This window comes from Ammospiza nelsoni, chromosome 3, assembly GCF_027579445.1.
Source record: "Ammospiza nelsoni isolate bAmmNel1 chromosome 3, bAmmNel1.pri, whole genome shotgun sequence".
Classification (NCBI taxonomy): Eukaryota; Metazoa; Chordata; class Aves; order Passeriformes; family Passerellidae; genus Ammospiza; species Ammospiza nelsoni.
The window spans coordinates 24,981,967-25,005,545 of record NC_080635.1 but is presented as its reverse complement, the minus strand read 5'-3'; the positions used below and the strand labels follow the sequence as shown (position 1 = coordinate 25,005,545).

The 23,579-nt window shown below is 36.9% G+C and overlaps 1 protein-coding gene across 3 annotated transcripts in view; it reads right to left on the bottom strand.

Annotated features, from left to right (window-relative positions):
- Positions 1 to 23,579, bottom strand: part of EML4 (EMAP like 4) — a 146,856-nt gene that overhangs the window by 12,066 nt on the left and 111,211 nt on the right. For all 3 annotated transcript variants that reach the window (XM_059469538.1, XM_059469537.1, XM_059469536.1), the window contains 12 exons: positions 18,770 to 18,919; positions 17,266 to 17,335; positions 15,958 to 16,068; positions 13,486 to 13,581; positions 11,168 to 11,302; positions 10,812 to 10,947; positions 8,874 to 9,025; positions 7,205 to 7,330; positions 6,953 to 7,084; positions 6,281 to 6,348; positions 2,315 to 2,403; positions 1,061 to 1,158 (listed from right to left, as the gene is read on the bottom strand). In XM_059469538.1, the coding sequence (XP_059325521.1) occupies positions 1,061 to 1,158; positions 2,315 to 2,403; positions 6,281 to 6,348; positions 6,953 to 7,084; positions 7,205 to 7,330; positions 8,874 to 9,025; positions 10,812 to 10,947; positions 11,168 to 11,302; positions 13,486 to 13,581; positions 15,958 to 16,068; positions 17,266 to 17,335; positions 18,770 to 18,919 (1,363 nt within the window). The remainder of the gene's footprint in view (positions 1 to 1,060; positions 1,159 to 2,314; positions 2,404 to 6,280; positions 6,349 to 6,952; positions 7,085 to 7,204; positions 7,331 to 8,873; positions 9,026 to 10,811; positions 10,948 to 11,167; positions 11,303 to 13,485; positions 13,582 to 15,957; positions 16,069 to 17,265; positions 17,336 to 18,769; positions 18,920 to 23,579) is intronic.

Genomic DNA, 23,579 nt, shown 5'->3' with positions numbered 1-23,579 from the left:
CATACATAACGCATAGAAATAAATGATCTTAATATCTTTAAAGGCCTTGAAATACATAGAAAGCTCAATATTATGGATGTTAGGATTAGCCATCTCTGAGTGATTTTATACTCTATAGTTAAAAAAATAAGTGTTGAGATGAGATGCTGTTCTAAGGTGCAGACATCCCACTGCCACCCCCACCAGCCCCACTGGGACCCTGCTCTGAGCTCCCTGTGGGCTCTGCAGGGATGGGGCAAACCCAGTGCTGCTGGCTGCCCTGTGCCCCCACAGCAGCTGCACACAGGCTGCTCTGACCCCCAGTGCTCTGGTGTGTGTCACATTTCAAAGGTGAAACTATTCCTATGACATAATTTGCATATCTCAATAAGTTTCACTTGTTCTTAATGCAAATATTTTCACTAACCTTGAAAGATAGCTGAACTTAAGGCCAGAATATTATATAACTAAACACTTACAGAAAAATAGTCTGTCTTTTTAGCACTGGGACAACCTCATCCAATGTAACAAAACCAACAGACTCCACTACCCATGCTACATTTAGATCTATTTACCCTGGGCCAGATCCCTCAAGTTCAAATTTTGTAGTAACAATTGCAACTGAAAACAGTGTATATTTTCAGCCCCCGAGACTACACATTCTAATGGAATTACACCACCCTAATACTATGTTAGTTCAAGAAGTACTTTACCAATGGGAGGAAAAAATCCCCGAACAAATGTAATATTTTCCTTGAACCAGTTTCAGCATATAGGTACAAGGCATTTCTCCATTTTACTGCTAATTTCCCATTTCAGAAAAAGAAGGCAATAATCTGATTAATTAGTCATATCTGATGCAAAAGTGATCACTGCACACGATGAGATGCAGTAGCCATGAGAGACTGAAGTTTAAAATCAACCAAATACTGAAAAAACCCTATAAAATATATAACTGAAAGGGAAAAACATGAATCTGGAAAGAGTTTCACTGCTTAACATCTAAATGCATGTATAACATCAAAATGCATGTACAAGATGTAATAATCATGTAATTGATTATTCATGCTCCAAAACTTACAGTGCATTTTCCATATCTGCTATACTTTCTTCCATTTTCTGTTACTACATAGAGGTAAATAAAGTTGTCGTGGGATCCAACTGCAAGTAAGGTGCCATCTGCAACATAGAATATTTGAGGTAAATAAATAGAATGTTTGTTTTGTGAATTTTAATTATTTCAGGTTTATTGCTAAGACAGTAGTCTCAGTTAAACTACTCCTTACGAATTGTAATGAAGGACTTATAACAGTTTACACTATGTTTCTTTTCAGCTGTATCTGTTTACTTTGTGGTTATGTTTTTGGACAAGTTCTTTCACTTCTGCTTTTTTTTAGAATCAGTGTTCAATGGACAGGATATAAACCCTCAGACTGCACCGGATTTGTGAAAGCTGTTGACAGCAGGCAGACTTGAGTTTTATGCACCATAAAAATGCAGAAGAGTATTTAGTCTACAGATAGCTTAACTTTGGAGGTGAGGACTGCAAATAAATCAACACTAAACATACAAAGATCTGGAATTTTCAAACATTATAAGCATTTTTATATTCTGTCTTGTCTCCCTTTAAAAAATATATGTGGACAAGAGCTGCCTAAATCACAATCAAACACCTCTAAGTGTCAGTGAATATCAGTGATGTAAAATAAATTGCTGTGCTTGGCACACATGGCAGCATCAAAAGAACATTTTGTTCTGACATTGCATGTGAGCCAAAAGCAAACAAAAAAAAGATTTACAAATCTGTTCTTCCATCCTGTTTTAACAGAGAGGAGTCAGCCTCTGACTATTTGTCATATCATGTCTGAAGAGGAGACTCAACACTGGTTTGGACTCCTTGCAATCCCAGAGCAAACACTTCACAAACAGCTCTGACTTCCAGACAGACACAAACTTAGTTTTATGGGTTTGCATTAATGAACTTGAAAACTAACTAAAAGGGATATTAAAATATCACTAAAATATTAAGCTTTTTACAGACTTTTCTGTTAACCTGTCAACTATTTGAGAACTTTTTTGGGGGGACCAAAGCTAGCATTTATTATGACAGCAGAGTTCAACATGAAAAAAAAGCTGAGAAAGGTGATGGTGATGTTTGCGGTTACAAAATTCCAGGATTTAGTACACACAAACAAATCCATAAGCAAATCCTCAGTTACACATTAAGCATTTGAAACAATTTTTTCAAAGCTGTGCCTGGGGACTAGTTTAACACCATTCAACAGAACATCCATCTGGTTTATCAGAATTATTCTGACTATCCAAGTCTGCCTACCTACTGAGTAGCGCATCACTGAAAGCTGCTCGTTGCCATCAGTGTGTATTGAGACCAGATCCCTCGTTTCTGCATCCAGAACAAACCACCTAGAGAGAGGAGAATGCCAGTAAGTATCACTTCCACTAAACAAAAAGAAAAGTAAAAGAGCCATAACTGCTGCCTGCCTTCATCATCTATTGCTAGCCCCTCTAGGGCAGCATAGAGAACATCTGTTTTTAATGGAACACTTTTCTGGTTCACAAAGCAAGATAAGTTTCAGTGAACAATATATGAAAGATTCTAAATACCATTCAATTTTTCCCCCCTTTCCTGAACACTGTAATAATCACCAAAATGTCTACTGGACATTAAACATGCTACTAAACAGAAAATAAGACTGCATCTTATCATCATTAAGCCTTAATCTGAGTTTCATTCTGCTTCCTTATTTTGAAGATAAGTGTTGAGATAAAACTTGGTGTTTCAATTTTTATAAAGCAAAGTTAATAAAAAAAATAGAAGTAGTAGATGTAAGTGGAAAACATTTCTGTACTCATTGTAAACACAAGTTCTATTCTATCTTGGTATTTTTCTCTCAATCATTTTCATTTCTATGAATAATTTTATTAAAGAAAGGAATAACCAACCATTCACTAGAATTTGATGGTTCATAAACTAGCACTTTATTTTATATTTCTTGTTTGGATGATTTATAGCTAAGGTAATTAATTGCATTTTTTATTATTTAACAATAACTTTTAACCTTCAGTTTATTATTTATGAGACACATGTGAGATGCTTACAAAAACTCACTGGCACACAGACCAAAATGGCCACTGACAGCAAGATGCAAGATGGGCAGAAACTGAGCATTTTGCAATGGCTCTGATGCCCACCCAACTCCTAAATACACTGAACAATGCAACACAGAGACAATGACCATTTAAAAAAATATGTATTCACACCCACAGATCATGAAACAGAAGGTGCCAATATGGCTTAACACATTGGAGCTGTACTCAGAATTTAATTTCTTTGCTCCAAACTTCTGCTGTCACAGCCATGAACATATGCCACAGGCGGGTTTCTATCCCTAATGGCAAGTTCAAACACTGGAAATGAGCAAGGGAAGGCCACCCTCTGTCTCAAAGTGAACTCAGTGGAACATTGCTAAACCTGGCACCATTTATTCCACAGCAAAGCTGCAAAATGAACCCCAGGAACATCATCACACATTGCTTTCTATGGGTGGGGATGAGATTCCAGTTCATGCTCATCCAGGGTCCAACAGCTAGGCATCTGGAAAGCCTGGTCCCAATGGCTCAAGCCAGCTTGTAGTTAGAGAGCCACACTGAAGATATTAAACAAAACACACATAGAAAACCCCCCACCCCACAGGGCATGGACTGCTAAATAACCAGGACAGACAGAACCAGTGGAAAATAGATAATATTTACCTGATTTGCCTCTATTGCCTGATTAATTTCTTTATGGCTCTGCCTTACACCAACCTTGCCCTTCTGCCTTCAGTTTTCTTACCAATATTAACATTTTTGTTAGAATCTTTTTAGTCTTTTTTTCCACAGTGCCTTTGATTACACATATGCTTAGTACTTAGTACAAGATATTCTACATGATTAGTCACAGAGAGATCTAGTTCCCAGCAAATAGTACCACTGGAAGCATGGCAAAAGGATCTGAAAAGTGCCTCAAAAAAACTTTCTTAGTTTTCCAGCTATGCCTTTTCAGCAAGCAGCAGGATCCACAGAAAGAATTAGTACTGCCAAACAGCTGATGATCAGGTCCACAGCAGGTATATAAGGAAGTGGCAACAAAACCTGCAGTAGACCCTTTGCAGACAGCCCAAAAGGGGAAATGATACTGGGATATTTATCATGGAAAGTGATATGTGAAAAAGCCAGCAAAAGCATGATGTTTGACCTGATAAAAAACACACCACTGTAAAACAACAGACAAGAATAGAGAAAAAGGGACAAAAGTCAGTTTTCTTTTGATATCTCAACTTTAACCAACAAACCCAACTTTCTTAGTGCTCCATTCCTTGTCCCTGTCTTACTCACTTCTGTGCTGAAAGCTGAGCAGCACTAGAACAGACACATGCAAGGTTTTGGTTTACTGAGTTCTAAACAGATTAGGCTCATTTAATATTTGCTTTAAGATTTTTAGGCTATTAATCAAATTATTAAAATATTTGTTATGGGTTTGAGATTATTTTTTCTTATGTTAATCGAGATATATGATACAGCCTTCATTCCTTGGGAAATAATTCCCTTGGACCAGATTTTCTGGCACAGAAAGCACTGCATGATGCTGCTGCATAGGCAGTAATTTTAAAACTGTTTTGTTTATCTTGACTCAACTCCATTTATTTCTCATCCACTTATACACTTACCAGGTCTCATTTCAACTCAGTTTCATTTGTATATCTCTAACCCATCACTGAACTATACAATTTCAGAACACACTAAAATATAATGGTGAAAATATAACTGCTTAAAAACTCTTTTTACTGAAGGTAAAAAAAAAACAAACAAAAAACTCCAAGGCCATCATCATAAATTTCTTGAACGCAGTATAAACTCATTGCCTCAAGTAAATTAAAAATAAGAATTTAAACTGAATGTGCCAAACTTAAAACATAACACTAAAAGCTCCAGGAGAAGGGGAAAAAAAGTCAACCAAAAGCAAGTAACAGACTGGATGCTTTGGCCATGCAACGTGCCTTGACTGTGCTTTAATTTAAGTTCAAAAACATCTAAAAACTCTGAAGAAACATAGCCTCACACTGTTTCCCTTTTACCTGTTTAAAGTACTCTTAGGCCTGTATATTTTGCTGTGCTTAATGAAGACAAAAGTATTAGTTCAATTTAATGTTTATAATTTTAAGATGGAAAGGTTCAACGTGGTAATCAAGTATACAAGAGCTCAGCAAGGTTTTTACTAGAAGGTAAACTAGCTTGTGTAGGCTGATAGTATACCTCATGAATTTAGTGCAGACTGCATCTTCATCTTGAAGGAAACTCCCTAAAAATATTTAGCATTTCATTTTTCCAGGAAATTTTAAGGGTGTTGCACATACTCAGCAGTTTCTAAAAACGAAACTTCAGATGTTTTTAGGCATAAGGTTAGGTGAAAAAAAAAATTCTAGCTAGTAAATGAAATATTTGCAATTTTCTTACATGCACCAGGCATGATTTTATTATCAAGTTATCAACCATGAGGTATAACTGAAACACAGAACAAAAATGCTAGTAGATTTAATATGTGCTCCTCTCACCTTTCTAATGCCATGAACAACCAGCTTTTTCTTTTAATTGGTACATTGGTACTCCCTTCCTAGGAGATGATGCCAAGCCAGAGTCTGACTATGAAATAATGTAACTTTTTTCTCCCACTGTAAGAAGCCCAAGTCAAAAAGACTCAGTTTGTGCTTTGACAGCTTGCAAAGGAAGAAGAGGAACAATTCAGTATCACTTTAGTGCAGCAGTGTGCCATGCTGAACTCTGTCTTACACAAAAATCAAAATTCCAGTCTGTTCACTTGCCTATCCATCTCAGTTTAAAAGATTGCAAGTATGTTTGATTTGGGAAGGACAAAGATCTATACTGTACCTGTCTTAAAAAGAAATGTAATGTGCGCATAACATTGAAATATATGATACTTGGAACAGACAATAAGGAGTGCTCACAGAAATCTGTGCAAATAATTAGTTAAAAAAAAAATAAATCAAGATTTGGACTTTCATTTAACATTTCATGATAAAAAGACAAAACCAGCCTAACAACAACCAAACAATTCTTCTGTCTTTGTCTAAGATGCTCTGCCCCCTTCTGCCATGCTTTGTAGGCTCCATAACCTCAAGCAAAAAGAATAAAAAGCAAATGAACTTCAATTATAAGGTGCACTGTATAGAGTGTCTCCTTTGCACTTTCTGTCACCACAGCTCGGCTGGAAGGCGTTTACCTGCCCGAGTGGGTTCCTATGGCAACCACTGCTCCGCTGGGATGGAAATCCGCACAGTGCCCGGGTTCCTGCACGGAAGCACAGACAGACACGTTACTCCCTGCTGCATCCCCAGGGCCAACACCTCGCCTTGGACCAAAGCTGTCCTAAAGGTCTGAGCTGATACAGGGAAAACCAACCACTTAGCAGCATGCTAACCCTCAGACAGCTCTTCTCTCAGAGTATCAGTGACATGCACTGCAAGAACACCTTGTGACTAAAAGGCTGACATTTCTGTGTAAAAACTAATTTTGCTCGGATAACAGCAGAGAACTAGCCAAACTACAAAATGAATGACAGTAAGGAAATGACATCTAAAGCCAAACCTTCACAACTGTATAATACCCTCTTCAGATTGTTTGAATAACAGGGAAAAAAAATAAACTGTAACAAGAATAAAAGACTAAGACTTATTCAAGTTGGCTTGTCAAAATGACATCAAGCAATGATAACCGGATTACATCTTACACAAGGTCTGATGAACCTTGCCAAGTTTATCAAAGCTTCAGATTGCTGTTTTTTAAAGCATAACTGCAGGATTTTTGCTTGCAATTAGGTGGGACAAGAGTGTTTCAGAGATTGAATGTTTTTTTCTACTTCTAGCTTTATATTTAAATTAAAGGGTTGACATACATCTAGCAGCCTGGTCCATTCCAGTGTGTGGTCCACAGAGTTCCACATACAAACTTGCCTATCTTGGGCACATGTTAAAAATAAGTCTTTGAAAGGATGAGATGCCAGTCCCCAGAGTTCATCTGTATGTCCCTAGAAAGAAACCACAAGTGATTTAACAATTAATAAAATTAAGATTCTTAAAATAACACACCAGCAGAGAAAACCTTTACATTTTTTGATTATACTTCAAAAATAACAAGTTATGCTCACCTGTACTTCTACTACGAAACCATCATTAAATGTTCCCCTCAAAACAAAGTTTCGCGAAGTACCCACTAAAAACTGATCAGCTTTTCCTTCTGCTACTGCTCTGATTGTTCCATACTGGTCAGGAACCTGGGAAAAGAAACATCTGTCAAACCACATCAGGCATCCTGACAGGTCACAAATAGAGCACAGTGACAGTATCAGTTCTCCCAGAAAAAAGGAACAATCCAATTATTATAACCTCGACCAGGGCTTGACCTGAAACCTCTCTCATCTATTTGTTCAGTACAGGCATACAAGATCTTAGTCCAAGACAATCACAGTTATATAATTTTAATAACTTCAGTAGAAAAAAATTACAAATTAAATTAAATAGCTTTCAAGTGTCAAATTCACTAAACAAATGCACTCCACAGCCTTACAACTCATCTTATAAGGGAAGGAATAATACAGTTACTATTTACTTTCCAAAACAGGTTTTGAAAACCAAGAAAAATCTTGTAGCACACAGTAAATGCTTCCTGATTTTCTTAATGTTTCCTGATGAGCCTAAAGTAAATGTTCATATGCCTTATGTTAGCAATGATTCTGAATTTTAATGACTGTTTATTGCAGGCTTGAATTCTAAGACACTGCTTTTTTTTTTTACAATGTGTAATTGTTTGTTTTCTAAATTATTTGAGAAAATACACTAATTTTAAGTGATAACATAACATAAGATAGAAAAATCAATCTGTCAGGACTCTGGTAATGTAAAAATTAGCTTTAACATAATATTATTAACAAAAGGAAAACAGACACTGTTGAGTAGGAATAGAATAGATTGAATAGGATAGGAATAGGAATAGGAAGTGTGTTACTTAAGGCTAAGAATTGTATATGATAGTCAGGATTACCTTCACTGCCATGTTTTCTAAATGTCAGTATTAGATTCAAGGCAGTAACTAATCCTAGACTGAACTCACATAAATATTAAGGAAAAAATGCTACTACAAATGGACAATAGGTAAGTGGAGTAAACCAGGGTTTAAAGAACTGTTTAAGGAGAACACATTATTTCAAGGTAAGGGAAACCCCAAGTTTTTAAAATCCAAAATACATGACCTTTTCCAATTAATTCCTTTTCCAATTCAACTGACCTAGCACTGCCATATTGCCAAATCACAAAGAACAGACATATTCACTGAGCACCTGGTTTAGGATAAATTTAAAAGAAGTTCCTCATCATAGCTTATTAATCATCAATTATTACAGAATTCCAATATGTATTCTACCCCTTGTTATCTTATGTCAAACATTCTACTAAAACCCTCAAATGCTGGTAACATTGTCTTTCTCCAGAGGCAAACTTTTAAAAACACAGGCAATACTAAAGAATATCCTCAAACGTCCTCTCAAACAGGATGAATTAAAAAAAACTCCAAACAACTAGAAGAAAGAAAACCCTTAACATTTCTGTTCAATTTAAACACAGGAGAACTGAGTCCCATATAGGCTCATTTATAGGCTAAAATTTAAACACTTTCATAATAAAACATTGTAATCCACTTAATAAACAGCAACCAGAAGGTATTCTTTCATCCTAGCTTCCCCTACTAAGAGTGAGGAAGGCTCTGTCTTGCTAGCCAATACCTTCTTCAAGGCAATTTCCCTGTCACTCTTGCCTTCTTACCTCAATTTCCCTTTCAGGATTCAAATCATGATCCCACAGGATGATCTTTCGGTCTTTCCCACCTCCAGTTAGCAGCATTCCATTCCTCATCTGACAGAGTGTGAACACACTGCCATCATGAGCTTTGATTTGTTTGCTTATCTGATATACTCCTATAAGCAGAAAAAAGAAAATAGGAAAGAACACTTCTCATGTTTTTACCTGTGGTTTACAAGAAGCTCTGCCTTTAGGCAGAAGAATAAAGGAAGTGTAAAATAATAATTACACTTGGACTGTCAGGCTCTTAGTATTGCAAACACAAGGTGGTAGTGTTTTCTTACAGGATAAAAAGGTAAAACAAAGGGCCCTCCTTTCTCAAGAAAAACTTTTTTAGATTGACTGTCCTACAAAATGAGAAGGCAAAACCAAAACCAACAACTGGTAGAATGCTTTCATTTCTCTGCTTTCCAAAGGAACACAGTTTTTCCAGATGCAAGAGAAATTGTCTTTTAGAGTCAAAAAATATTTAGCAAGTCATTATTAGAAAATAAGTAAAGCTACTTTATTAAAAGAAACTAGAAGACTTGTTGTCTATAGTCTTTTGGGAATAAAAGGCCAATTATTTATAGCAAAGTTTCCAGGATGCATGAACCTAATATCTAAAGCTGGATATGTGCTGCCACACATAAAAATAGTACAACCAGCATTTGGCATCTATCAAGACAGCAGTCTACCCAAAGGAAAATACTTGGAAGCATGAAAGAGATGAGAAAATTAAACAACAAGGGTAGCAAAAGAAGCCTTTTCCATCCTCATTGGGTCTTCACATCAAAAGAACTACTGTTGGAAAATTTAAAAAAAAAGCTAAACAAAAGATTCTGGTGCTGCATATTTTCAAATAGCAATCACAGAAAAAGTGGAGCAGCACCCAGCTATGAGCTGAACTTTGCTGACTCTGCCTCAAGTCAGTTCAAATGAGTGTGCTCTCACACTGTGAGAGAGTATGAGATCAGGTCCTGTGACCAATCTAATGTGATAAACCAACTAAAAACCCCACTGTTAGTTAAGCCAATGTAAATAAATATTCTATCTGATAACACTTATATTATATAAGTTATACTGAAAAAAGGTTATTTTTGAACAAGAAATTGAAAATTAAATATCAGATAATATGTTGAATTACTTTTCCATTGCAGTTAACTTCAAAGATGAAAAAAAGATTTACCTACAAAATGAGACTTACTGTTAAAAATGTACTTTTTACATGAATGTTTTCCTGGCACACCAATTTAAACCAGAGCGTTTGAAATAGCTGCCAAGTAAAATGAATTATCATTGAATTTATGAGGGCTCAACTGTGCCAGGTCTGCATATGTTGGGTAACAAATAATTTTCCTTTCTTTTTCACAAAAGCTTTGCTCTAAAGAGTTAGTTCAATTTCAAATTTCAAAGTTATTTCTTTTTAAGTATATCAAGACTTGAGGGTCTGCTAAACCAGAAACTGTTTTTCATGTAACTGCTACAACTAAGCATTGTAATTGTACTTCACATACTAGTCCTGTTAATGTCAGCTCCACCACTTAATGGAATTCCTCTGAGACTAAGCATGGTGCAACAAAAGCCTTAAGAGGCAAAGGCAGCCTGCAGAATCCCTAAACTGATCCTACAGCCTTTTGCAAATCACCAGATCAAAGGAGAGCTGATTAATCACATTTTTTAAAAATGCAAAACATTTAGATAAAGTAGTTTTCATTCATTTCATGCACAGGCTCTTTAATTAGAGAGAAATTCCAGACTGCTCTTAAGTCAGCAAATTCACAGGACTTGCAGACTTTGTTACTGACAGGGAGTGTATGCTCTGAGTCAGGCCTATTTCTCTATTCCTTCCCTAATGCCAACCTTTATGTTTGTCTTCTACAGACTATGCAAAATCTGCAATTAACCCCAAACATGTCCTACCTTTAGCTCCTTTTCCTGGAGTAGCTTCTACAGTAGTTTTGCCCCATATAAGTATTATCCCACCTGAGTCTCCAGTGAGCACATCTCCATTTCCCAAGAAAGCCAAACACTGAACAAATTTGGGTTTCTCATATTTCTGAAACAAAATAAGCAAGAGAATGGGATAATTGCTCCTACTTGTTACATAATTAGAATAATGCACCCACATTCTTACACCCTGCATACACAAGCAGAATTTAGCCTTTTTTTGTATATTTACCTCTCTGATCAGACAGTACACAGTAACAACAAAGCAAATGCACAGAAAATGTGATTTCCATTGATTTAAAACTGTCCTGGTATCAAGATATTATTACCCCAAATATCCCTTGCTTCCTTGATAATGAATTGCCACTCCAGGTCCAGAAAAATATATGAGATTTGCCACATGTTATTATGGTATTTGCATCAGTGGGATGGAATTCCACAGCAAGAACAACTTCATTTGTAGTCTGAAATAATAACAGAAATAATATTTATTCAGATAGGACATTAACTACTAGAAACACATGTAAACCCCCAGTTTCAGAACAGAGATATGTAAAACTAGATAGCTCATCGTATGCTTTAAAGTTTTTTAAAGTTTTCTGTGCTAAGTCAGCTGTCTGAATGACTGCACATATAATTTTATATATATTGATTTTTCACATACATAACAGATCTTTATTAAACTTAGGTACACAAGTTAGGGTTTTACATTCCCTTTTAAAACACAAAAAGCTTCTGCTCTCTCAAATAGCTAAGACTTCTGCCAAGGAAAGTTAATAATGTATAAAAGACACTTTTTTGGATTGAAAACCCTGCTTAGTTTTTACACAGACTGCTTGCTATTCTGGATAAAAAAGCTGTGACAGAGGCAAGTAAGACAACGATAATATTGTAGGATTATATTCATCATTCTCTTTCTGAAATTCTGTAAAGATTCTTTTGGATTCTTTGCTTTCCTTTCCTCCTCACAAAGAAGAAAAAGTCTGCATAACTCAAAACTTTTAAATATAGAGTCCCACCTTTGTATTTTTACTGGCTTCATCTACTTTTACTGAATTACCAACATCTTGAAGTATTTCATATTTTACCAACAGATTTTATAAACATAACAAAGTGACTGGTCATTTACTTAACTTCTAATATATACTCAACCAAACTGTCTTTGAAGACAGTTCCAATCCCCTGCAGGCAGTGGCTACAAAACAAGAAAGTAAATGCATTTATTTCTACAGGATTTCAAAAGAGGCTGCCCAGAGAGGTTGTGGAGTCTCCTTCTCTGGAGGTACTGAACACCTGCCTGGGCAGCATCCTGTGCAACCTGCTCTAGGGGAACCTGCTGTAGCTTGGAGCTTGGGCACATCATCTCCACCAGTGCCCTCCAACCCCAGCTGTTCTGTCATCTGTACAGAAGAGTGCTGTTAAACCACATCTTTGAGAACAACTTCACAACTTCTGGCTTATTTTAAAAAAAGAATACTTTTGTTGTTGTTGTTGTTTATAGCCATATTTATTGAATTATGTTTCTCACAGAGTTTTCACAGGAGCAAATCTGCTATGTCAAAAAAATCATTTGGAATTTAAGGACTGAAAACCTTAATGGAGTTCAGATAAGAAACAGCTTTTGTTTTGCATCCCAGCTCAAGAGATGCAACTCTGCTCACACCATCTTCTGTAGAAGGTGCTTAAGACACTGTAAGACCAAGTCCTAGATTTGAATAAGTTCTGAAGGGCGAGCTGTCCCTGCCAAATAATTTTTAGCCAATTCTGAAACACCAAGGAACTCCCCTGAGTGAAAAACAGTCAAAACATAACGTCAGTGAACGGGAAATACAAGGCATATGCCAAATAGTTTCACATAAATATCAAAAAGGAAATGAAAATACTGTTATAGAATTAAATTAAACTTGTAGAAAAAAAGCTTGTATTAGTCAACATAATCTAGAGAAAACAGGTCAAACCAACATGATTTATCTGAAATGGCAAGTTTGGAATGATACAGACATATATGCTTGTGGAGCATGACTTCTAAAAATAGACAAATACTCAGTTCCACATGCATGAAATATTTGCTTGCTTGATACTGGAAGCACAAAGGATTGGGTATTCCCAGTGAAATCAACTTTAAGTGAGCAGTGAGTGCAGCATCTCTGAAAACATCTCAGTGCTCTGAAATTTGGAAAGTTTCAAAAAGAAAGAGAAAAGCAGACATGACTGAAATCCACAAAAGTACTCAGGACTTCAAATGAGAAGAGACACATACTGAGAATCAATAATTGGAATTTGATTCAGACAAAATTGAACTGTGGAATGTTGAGAAGTAGTTTTTTTTTTTAAGAACTACAGACTGAATCATCAGTTTAGTTTCTTTAAGTTCCCAGGATTTATTTTTCTTTTAAATTAAGAAACTATTAGACAATTGCTTTATTTGCATTGGCTTTTAAGGATGGGTAAAATGCAATTCCAAACCCTTTAATATTCCAACCGCTTCCAATAAACAAGTAAAGAACACATTTCTGTGGAACCCTTAAACAACCCATCAGAATTACACAGCTGCAGTTTCCAAGTAAGATCAAAAGCATGTCTTACAAACTTGTATTTATGGGAATAAAACCAGTTGTATTTCAGAATGTTCATGTGCAAAAATTACCTTTATCTCTGCTATTTTTGATTTCCTCTGCCAATCCCACACAGTAAGCATATGCTCGTTAGAGTCATCAATTACACACAAATGAGTACCAGAATCCTAAGGGAAAAAGAAAAATAAAAAAGAAGTACTGACAAACAGGGCAGGGAAGAGGTATTTTAAAAAATCCACAAAGGTAGAAATATAAATTAACAAAGTCCTTTTAAAGTATATACAACCTCAATAAATATAGGGAATTTTCCTTTTTTTCTTTCTTAAAAACATAAATTTTTGTCTTTCTTAAAAGACATAAATTTTTGTGTAATCTCACAAAAAACGATCATGCTGCAAATAACACTCTAGGAAAGCTTTAAAAGTATTTTACCAAGCCTTTACTCTGGTTTTGTTTGTTTTTATGCTGAGTTTTTCCTTTGTGTTTTTTTTTTTTTTTCCTTGTTTGCAATTTCACGCTGACAGCAAAGAGATTTCTTTTGCTGTTCTTATAAATATTTTGTTTTTCCTCAGGTCTCAGAGGACAGACACACAGCTCCACTTGTGGTTTTTTTTTCCTAACTGCCACCATCACATACACACAACTACATTATCAGATTCTGTTAAGCATAGTTTTGTCCTTATGGGTCATAAAGCACCAGCAGTTTCATCATGTAGTTGGTAAAACTGCAGCTGAAGTAACACCTTCTGAACAAAACAGTGCTTGCAGAGGAGGCAGAGCAGCATCTTCAGTACTAAATAACTGAAACCACTTATTTTGAACAACTTCACAACAAAATGGTAAATATATGGCCACAGGCAATTAAAGGAACAGAAAAAAAAAAATCTTAAAACCATACTTATTCCCAGCAATGCACACTTGCACAAAGCAGCTGTTTCAAGGACATTTGTAGGAAGATTTGGAGGAGACTTAAATTATCATAAAGTTGATTCTTGCACTTCATTCTCTAACAAATTATGAAAATAGAAGTGGCTAAAGCCATTATTCCCAAGCACTATTCTGAGCAGTAATATGCAAATATACATGTGAATTATTGGGTGGGAAGGAACACTGAAGACAGCATTGGCACTGTACGCAGCTCTTGGGGGGGTTAATAAATCCTGTGGTAAAAACACAGCTCTAGATATTGCACACTGTTTCAACTGTTTCAGTCTAGTAAGCAATCATGTGAGACTGTAGTAAGAAATCTAATTCAGTTTCAGCTGCAAAACAGAATCAATAAAAGCTAAAATCCAGTCCCCCAAAAAATTCCCTGCTTTTAAAATGATGGAATGCACTCTTATTCACACTGAAAAAGACCTCTATCCAAGTATGTAAATTTTATTTGTTTGTTAGAGTGACAAGAATGCCAGCACTCCTTTCACATTATTTACTGAAACACAAAATGTACTATATCTAACACAGCAACATTTCAATGCTATGAAATTTCTTTCAATTGCTTTCTTTATTCCAATTGCTAAGTGAAACTGCAGCAAGAGAGTGCAGGAATTTTTTTTCACCAGGTCACCCAGAGACACTGCTGAGTTTCCATTCTGGGAGGTTCCCAGAAGCCAGCTGGAGCACAGCCTGAGCAGCCTGCTCTGACAGAACCTGCTGCAAGCAGGACAGTGCATGAGGTGATCTCCAGACATCCCTTCCCACCTCAGCTGTCCTATAAATCTCTTCCTCTATTAGCAAAATACTGCAGACATTGTTTTTCTGCATTTTCCGTTTTTTACTGATATTAATTCCTCTTGATGAAATGCAAGAATCCAGCCTGGGTTTCCAGGAGGTCTGAAATGTCTGTCTTTTGGCAAAATGCAGGGGCAGCTTAAAGATTAAAATATGCCCATATTTTACAAAAAAACCCCAAAAACAAACCCAACTAATTTCCAAATTTGAAATGAGAACTTTCTGAATGATAAACAGTGCATCTCCATATGATACCAATTTTTCCTGATAAATTCTATGGGTCCAGCAACAAAGACCTCTATTTATTTTCTGTGCAAAAGAAGTAGCAAAAAAGTGAACAAGCTATTCCTCGGGAAAAAATAGTACAAGACAATGTGAAGTTTTGGTTTTTTTTTTTTAAATTTCCTGTTGGTGGACAAAAACCTACTCCAGCTGTGAAAGCAAAAAAGTTAACCCTCCTATCAGAACTCACCAAATTTTGTCATCACAAACCTCACAAACAAATTTGTTTTTAACATCAAAATAAAAAGAACCAACCTCCTCACAAACAAAACCAAACCACCAAACCCAGCGTGGACTTCGATTTCTACTTAAGGGCTTGTTTTGCCTGCTATTTATTTTTCGTGCTGTTTGGTTTTACATGTGCCATTTCCTGTTTTCCCAGCTGTCAGCTGCTTTTATAAAGCATACAGAAACTTCAGTGACACGCTTCTAATACTGAAAGACATATAGATAACCACATGGAGACTCTTCAGAGGTTTTCTCCCCATTTCCACAGGACGTGCTGTGGAACGGCATGGCGCCCATCTTACCGCTTTGGAGAAATCCAAGCAGCCCACTCCGCGCTCAAAGGTGCCGAGGCCGATCACCTGCAGCGTGGCCAGGCTCACCGAGTCCCACACTCTGACATGGGGCTGCAGGGGCTGCGTGGGGAGCAACAGCACAGACAGGTCACAGCAGGGAAACACAGGCTGCTGCCTGCACTACAAACTGCAGGGTAAAGGCAGGGTGGCCTGTGCTGGTCGTGCTGCTGGGCACTACCCTCAAACTCTAAAGGGGACAGTCAGGAAATGCTGTTCCTTATGTCTGGGCCACCAGCGTGGCAGCAGTGCCATTGAGGCAGCAGAGTGGCATTTGGTAGTTGTGGAAATGCTTTAACCAATTTAAGTGAACAAATAATGGAAGAGTCATCTTGCATTTGAGAACCCAGATTAGTGATATTATGCAACAACTGAAAATAATAATCAAATCTGGGCTTATATATATATATAAATTAGGAAATAAATAAACAAAACCTGGTGCACTGAGCCTTTTAACCACCACCAACCAAGTCAATGAAAATGTCCATGGTTATATTTCATACAACCAGTATCCCACATTAGCTTAGAAACAATAACTAAGTAGCAGCATTCACCACTGAAAGTGACAAATCTTTGTACTGATGGAAAAACAAACCAAACAGTTCTAACAAGATTGAGAAAATGCTCAGTGGAAATCATGTATACAAAACGCCCCACATAAACTTCTTACAAAATATAAAAAATTAGGTTGAACATCTGAAAAACAGTTATATTTAACAGGCTTCTACACTTTATAGCATCTGCCTTTTCTTCCCCCCTCTTTCTATAACTTCATGAAAATAATCCAATTATTCAACTTCTGACAGAATTATGCTAGGAGGTGGAGAGCAGCATTTAAATATACTTGCTCTTAAATGAGCAAATTTATAGGAAAGTTTGGCATACTTTCCAAGAATTCTCAAAGTTGGTTTCCTCTTCCATGAAGCCTTAAGACTATACTGACCCACAGAACTGGGGATTTGCTCTCCCTTGGGAGAACACATATTGAAAGTAACACAACAGAAATAATGTGGCCTTATAAATCAATTACAAGCTTCATGTTTGCTTGCAGATATGGGACTTTATGAGCTTCTGCTCTTTTTAATGTATGGTTGAGTGTTTCTGTCACTGTCTTTTGCTAGAGATACAGGCTGTTACCTGAGAAACTCAAAATACCTCAGTAAATGCAGTGCAGACAGAAGGTGATGATTAAAAAACCCCAAACCACTTTTTCCTGATTTTCAAAACAAGATACTACTGCTCAACAGCTCTATTACTTACCCTTCCATCTTTATCCACTCCAGCTAACTGTCCTGTTGCAATTCTAATTTTGTCTGGATGAACTGCAAGACTAAGACAGACAGAAATATGACTTGCTTTTGCTGTCATACGTCTCCAAAACTGAGAGGTGTTTTGTAAATTTTTTATTTGTTTCTCAACAAAAGCCCATGAAGACACTTATGATCCTAAATCCCACTTCTAAGGAGACAACTTGAATGTTTCTCATCAGATATTTCATTCCACACTGAACTGACTGCTTGCTGACACACAGCCAGGAGTGCCAGAAGAGCCACCTCCACATGTGCCCTGACACATCTCAGGTTTGCACTACACTAGGAGATCACAACCTACATAGTCTGTAGTGAACCTCCTACACATGGTTATGTGCCATAGTTATAAACACCACGGTGTATTCTATGCCTGAACCTAGAGATGTCATGAACCTGGGGGGAAAAAATGCAGAAAAGTTGTCTGAGGGCTTGCCTGTGCACCCAGGAGTCAAGGATTACCACCACTTGAAATGAGTTACTGATGTAATTGTACTAATGCAGTATGGTGCACCACTAGTGGAGTAAAAATGTGTCCTTGCTTATCACATTTTGCTTTGAAGCTCATGTGGCAAAACAGATTTTAGAAAATACATCCTCTCAGTCCTTGGGATTTTTTGATCTATATTCTTAATTGCTTTCTCTGTAAAACTGCAATGGTGAAGAAAGCCATTGAAAGATTAAAGGGGCCCCGGGCAAACCTGAAGATGTCTTAATGACAGACACCAAAAATTTACAATTCAGTTCAATTTTCTGAATGAAAGTGAAGAACACAAACTGGCAGCATTCCTCCCTCAGGAATCAATTACACAGACAAGAGAAGAGAGCTTTAGATGTCAAATTTTCTCCAGTCAGGTATGCACAGTAGAGAGTTTATGTTCATCATTACATTATGTGCACCACTCTTCAGACTGACCTAGCAAATTCTGTAACTGCCTGACACAATGACAATGGCTTCAATTTTCATTCTCTAGGGGGTTTTTTGCAAACTTCTTTCTGATTTTCCTGACTCTCTTTATACTTGGGTCATGTATCTTTTACAAAATGAGAGTATGACTGCTCATTTTTCAACACGGTTTTCTAGTTCTCCTTTAAGATTGCACTTTTGCCATACTGTCTGTAAACAACTGATTTAGACTCAGGCTAACAGCAATTTTTAATTTCTGGGACAACTATTTGGAATAATTTATGCAAAGATCCTTTTTTCAAACAGGCACTCTTAGATTGTATACATATCCCCTGCTTTACATGTAAACCAGACATCCTAAGCTAGCATGGACTGCTCTAACACCATTTGTTTGTGCTGTGTTTACTACAGTGAAATCTACTGGGACTGATTAAACAGGAAATAACTACAACTACAGTGACATTAATTAGCTTGTACATATAGCAGGAGAGGAAAAGAAATATTTCTGCATTACTACCCACACACTTAGATGCAAATGTTGTGTACTAACCATTTAACACAGTCTGTGTGACCCAAGTAGTGCCGCTGGGTTCTCTCCTCGTAGTTGAACAGTACCACCACTGAGGCTATGAAATACACAATTTCTCCGGTAGGAAGGAGGTAAACATTGGCTCGACAGTCTCTTCCACGATACCCATATCTATATGTTTTTTAGTTAAGGATTTCATAATCACTGAATACCAAAAAACCCAACCAATTAAAAACTATTTTAATTGTTTTTTCCCCTTAAAGGATTCTTGGGGAGCTCTCACATCAGCAAACGCTCTTTAAGGTTTTCCCTCTGGAACTACAGCACAATTTCACTAATACGGTTTAAAAAGAAAACAAAAAACTCCCATACAACTGTACTTCAAGAACCCAAATCCCTCAAGAAATTATGATCACTGATATTAAAAATAAAATATGGTAGTAGTAAAGCAAAAGCAGTATTGTAAAAATTTTCATGTGAAATTTCATTAGGTAGCAGCAGGACTTGCTATTCTAATTTAACCTTTTTTTACAGCAGCAGAGCTGTGTATCAGCAGGCTGGGCAGCAGATTGTTGCTTTCATTTGGCCTGTTAAAACAATTCCTGATGCCCTAACAGAAAAAGGCAAGCTTCTGCACAGCAGCTGCCAAGTTCAGAAAAGATTTCTTTACACTGTTTTAAGAGTATTTTTTAAACAAATCAAACTTAAAAGGAATTTACACAGTAAAAAATATTTTATCCAAATCTACCAAAAATATATAAAATGTATGTTTTCTGTAGGAACATGCACAGGTCCTAATGACATTCAGAAGTTTTACACACTGTGAATGAGCCTTGGTTGGCACTGATCAAACGTTATTACAACTCATTATTTCTTTGGAACAGGTGCAGTTCTCCTCCTCTAGACTATTAATGTGGCTGCCTGCCTATATTTCAGTACCCTGGGTCACCAGGAACAATTAACATCATAACTCAGACTTTAACATCTAACTGTGTAGCCCCAAAAATATTATTTTCCTGTTATGTCGCGCACTTTAGAGAGCTTTCCACTTCAGTGCCAATTAATACACCTGCAACAGCAAGAAAAAGATGGGAAACACATTATGCAGCTTTAGCTAAAGGATTCCAGCTTCAGGTCCTGGTTAGTAAGGTAAATAAAAGGAAGTGAAAGGCTCACGTGGAGAAAGCTGGAGAGATGAAGATAGCCCTTCCTCATAAATGAAGGCTGGAGCAATAGTTCAGATTTGGAAATATCCAAACTGGTATCTCCTAATCTCTATTCTCCATAAAAAGGGCCACCTTTCTATCAAAAATAGCACTGCACCCCCAAAAATGCTCCATTCACCAACCCAGCACCCTTCCTCTTCTGCAGTGCCACCAGACCGGAGGAACACTTGCAAAACAAAACCCATGCTGTAGCTAAACAATAGTTCAAAGAGGGACACTGCATTCAGTTGTCAATTAAACCCTTTGGAGTGTGGAAAACAAACCAGATCCATATCTTGCTGCCTTCCCTTAGTAGGGAAGAAAAACAAAGGCTCCTCTGAAGCAGAGATTATTCACTGGCTTGCTAAGCAAACAATATCCAGAGCAATGCTGGTACAACACAATGCTGAGGGCAGAAAGAAAGGATGCCTCTGCTTCTCCTCCATTACTATTTACTTCTCCACTCAATTGCTCTTTCTTCTTTAAAATGCTGATGGAACTAAAAGAGACCTCCAGAATGCCCTTTTACAAAAAAAATAACAAACTAAACTGAACTTTCAAAAGCAATGGGCTACAAACCAATGAAAATATTTTTTCTATCCTGAAGCATTAAGAATGCTATTTTAAGTACCTTCTCAGAGGAGAAAGGCAGATTTTGCTCATCTGCTGTACACAATGGGGAATGTATTGATAAGGATTTAATAAGATTGACGTCTCTGAACATTCATCCTAGAAAAGTACTAATGATTTACACAAACACGTCTTTCCAAAGCATAAGTCTTCCCTGCTTAGCCAAGCTAGAGCTAAATACTTTGGCACCCACCACTGAGTTCTGACATTCATGAAGCTGTCAGAAGAAAAATTACATTTTCTCAGTACCTTCCTTTCTTTTACCCCTCCTACCAAATTAAGTACCAAAGAGTGGCTGCATTTTCTAGAAGCACATTTTTTTACAAACACCTAAAGAAACCACCTGTTTTGTAGGACAATTTTTTTTGCTTTCTTCATTCTCCATTCCAGACTATCCTGAGTGAAAAAAGAGGGGTTGTTGCTCCACAGCATTTCTTTCCTGCTCCACACATGCAGAACAAAGCAGCATATACAGCGCAACACAACTAATGCAACAAAATTAATGCAATAATTGACTGTATCTCTTCAGAAAAAAGGGTGACACAACTTTGATGCTTGATTTCCACTGAGTTTCAATGTTAATATTTCAGTGAAACTGATGATTAGATCATGGAAATTACGAGATAGTTGCCTTGATATTGTGATTATTTCTCACCAATTACAAGAACTGTTTTTGTCACAACATTTGATAGGTTTAAAAACTTTAAGTTTTGGGGCTTTTTTGTTTGTTTGAAATGGCTAAAAATAGCTACTGCCCTCAAGAAAAGTGATCTACCGTACACCAGATTTCAGCAGTATATTTACAACTGTCTTCAATTATTCTTAGAAAGAAGTGCACTACTGCTAAAAATAATCTCATAAAACAGAGTCTGAAATACCCTCCTGAAATTGAGCTCCTATACACTGGGAGAAAGGATCTACAAAGTCACTGTCAAAAGCTGCACTGACTGTGACCTCTGAAGCTACTAAATAAGCCAATTTTGCTATTCCTAGGAATGTCAGATATGCTTTAACCAGTTCTGAAGTGCATGAGCAAAGATTGCAGTACAAAGCAGGGATACTCAAACTAAATTATTCAACTTAAATGATATCACTCAGGAACCAGACACAGTCAAAAGCTCAGACTCCCCCATGAGCTACTTTACCTTGCCAAGCAGCTTAGGCATTTCTTCAAATGACAATAATCTGCAAGGCAGACAAAAGCTAAGTTTCCCTAGTTGAATCTACAGTACAGGGTAGCAGGAGTTGAATAAACTTAATGGAAACATCTAAAAAGTAGACCCCCTCCACCTCCCAAACCAACCAATAAACTAAAATAAACCCACCCCAATAATCTGCCTGTTGTTTCCTTGCAGTTGGTCATAGTTGACCAGCATTTTTCAGAAGAGTAATAACAAAGGAAAACCTAATTATAAAAATCATCCAGAAAGCAGGAGAATTATAAGAATTCAAAACAAATCCTATTATTCAACACTCAGTTGAGCTTTCAGGTGACATCAGTAAAATACTGACATTAGTAAAATACTCAGTAAATCACTGTCCCCATGCCTTTTTAATAAGGTGTACAGGCTTTAGTTTGCCATCATATCTGCAAGATACAGCTACCTTGCAGATTTGTTTCCCTTGCTAAACCTAAGCATAAATGAGAAGGTGTGCTGCTGCTGCATTTTTCACCTGAAGATCAATTTTTCAAGTTCAAATTCATAGAGATCAGTATTTAATCCTCATAAATTTTACTGCCTTTTCCTCATTTTCTTTACCTTTCCATCTAAAAGATACCCTGCACTCACAAATATACTGATATGATTTGGGATGACATTTCCCTTAACAGATTCCAAAACATATGGACAGTCTCTTTCAACTAGATTTATTTCACTTTCATTAGACCTCAGCAGCCAGCTGGTTTAACCTGAACTTAAGGTTCTTGGACATTAAATGTGTCCACACTGGGATTTGCACCTACTTAACTGAGGGTGTGATTTCATGATCAGTTTTCATCAGTACAAGCTGCTCACTGATGCTGGAAAAGTCGAGCTGATATTCCTCCAGCATACCAGTTCCAGTCCTTGCATATTTGTGAGGCAAATCAAACTAATGTATTGGTCCTGCTTGAAAATTAGCTTCACAGAAAGAGACATTTCAGCCAGATCACTGACTGACCCAATTCACTCCACATGTGTACCAGCATCAGCAACCAAGAGCTGTGATGGTTGGAAAATTGGGTACCACAGTGTTACAAAGCTCTGTAACTACAGTGTTACAAAATAAATAAAAGCTCTGTTTTCCTTCCAGTCAGACTTTAATCCAAAACTTTCTTCCTGACATGTGACAATGTATCATCAACATCTCCAAAAAAATCTCCCTGCTTTCAGTAACCTCAGAGCATCAAACTTCAGATTATTACAACAACTCAAGTGCTGCCTAGACATGTTATTTTACTAAAGTACTAAGAAACTTACTTACACAATAACAGCTTACTGGAAAAATCTGCAGAGATGGGGGAGAGACAGGAAGACCCAAACATGTGCAAAAGCACATCTCTTAAAATGAACTTAATGTCTGATCTAGTAAACTTGGAGAATTTTCATCAGCCACACACCTACTCAGTTCCTCAAATGACAAATTTAGTGCAATTAATACAAAAATAGGTTCCAAGAAATTAACCGTTTCACCTTGGAGCTGAAATACAGAAGCAGTGCAAATTTCTCCAATTCTCCAATCCTCACTCCATATGAAAGGACACAAAGTCAACATCTTCCATAGTTGAAAACAAACTATTCCTGAAGCAAAGCCTACATTAACATAGCGGGAGGTAGAGGAGGACATTTTTCAAATTGTGTAACTTTCCAAAGATGCTTTCTTTTGCACTAAATATAAGTCAGTTAATAAATTAGAATTAGTGTCAACAGCAAAACAAACAAAGAAAAAGTACAGTATTTCCATACCTATGTAGCCTGTCATTTAAAGTTGTACTATACAGGAGTTACAAACCATTT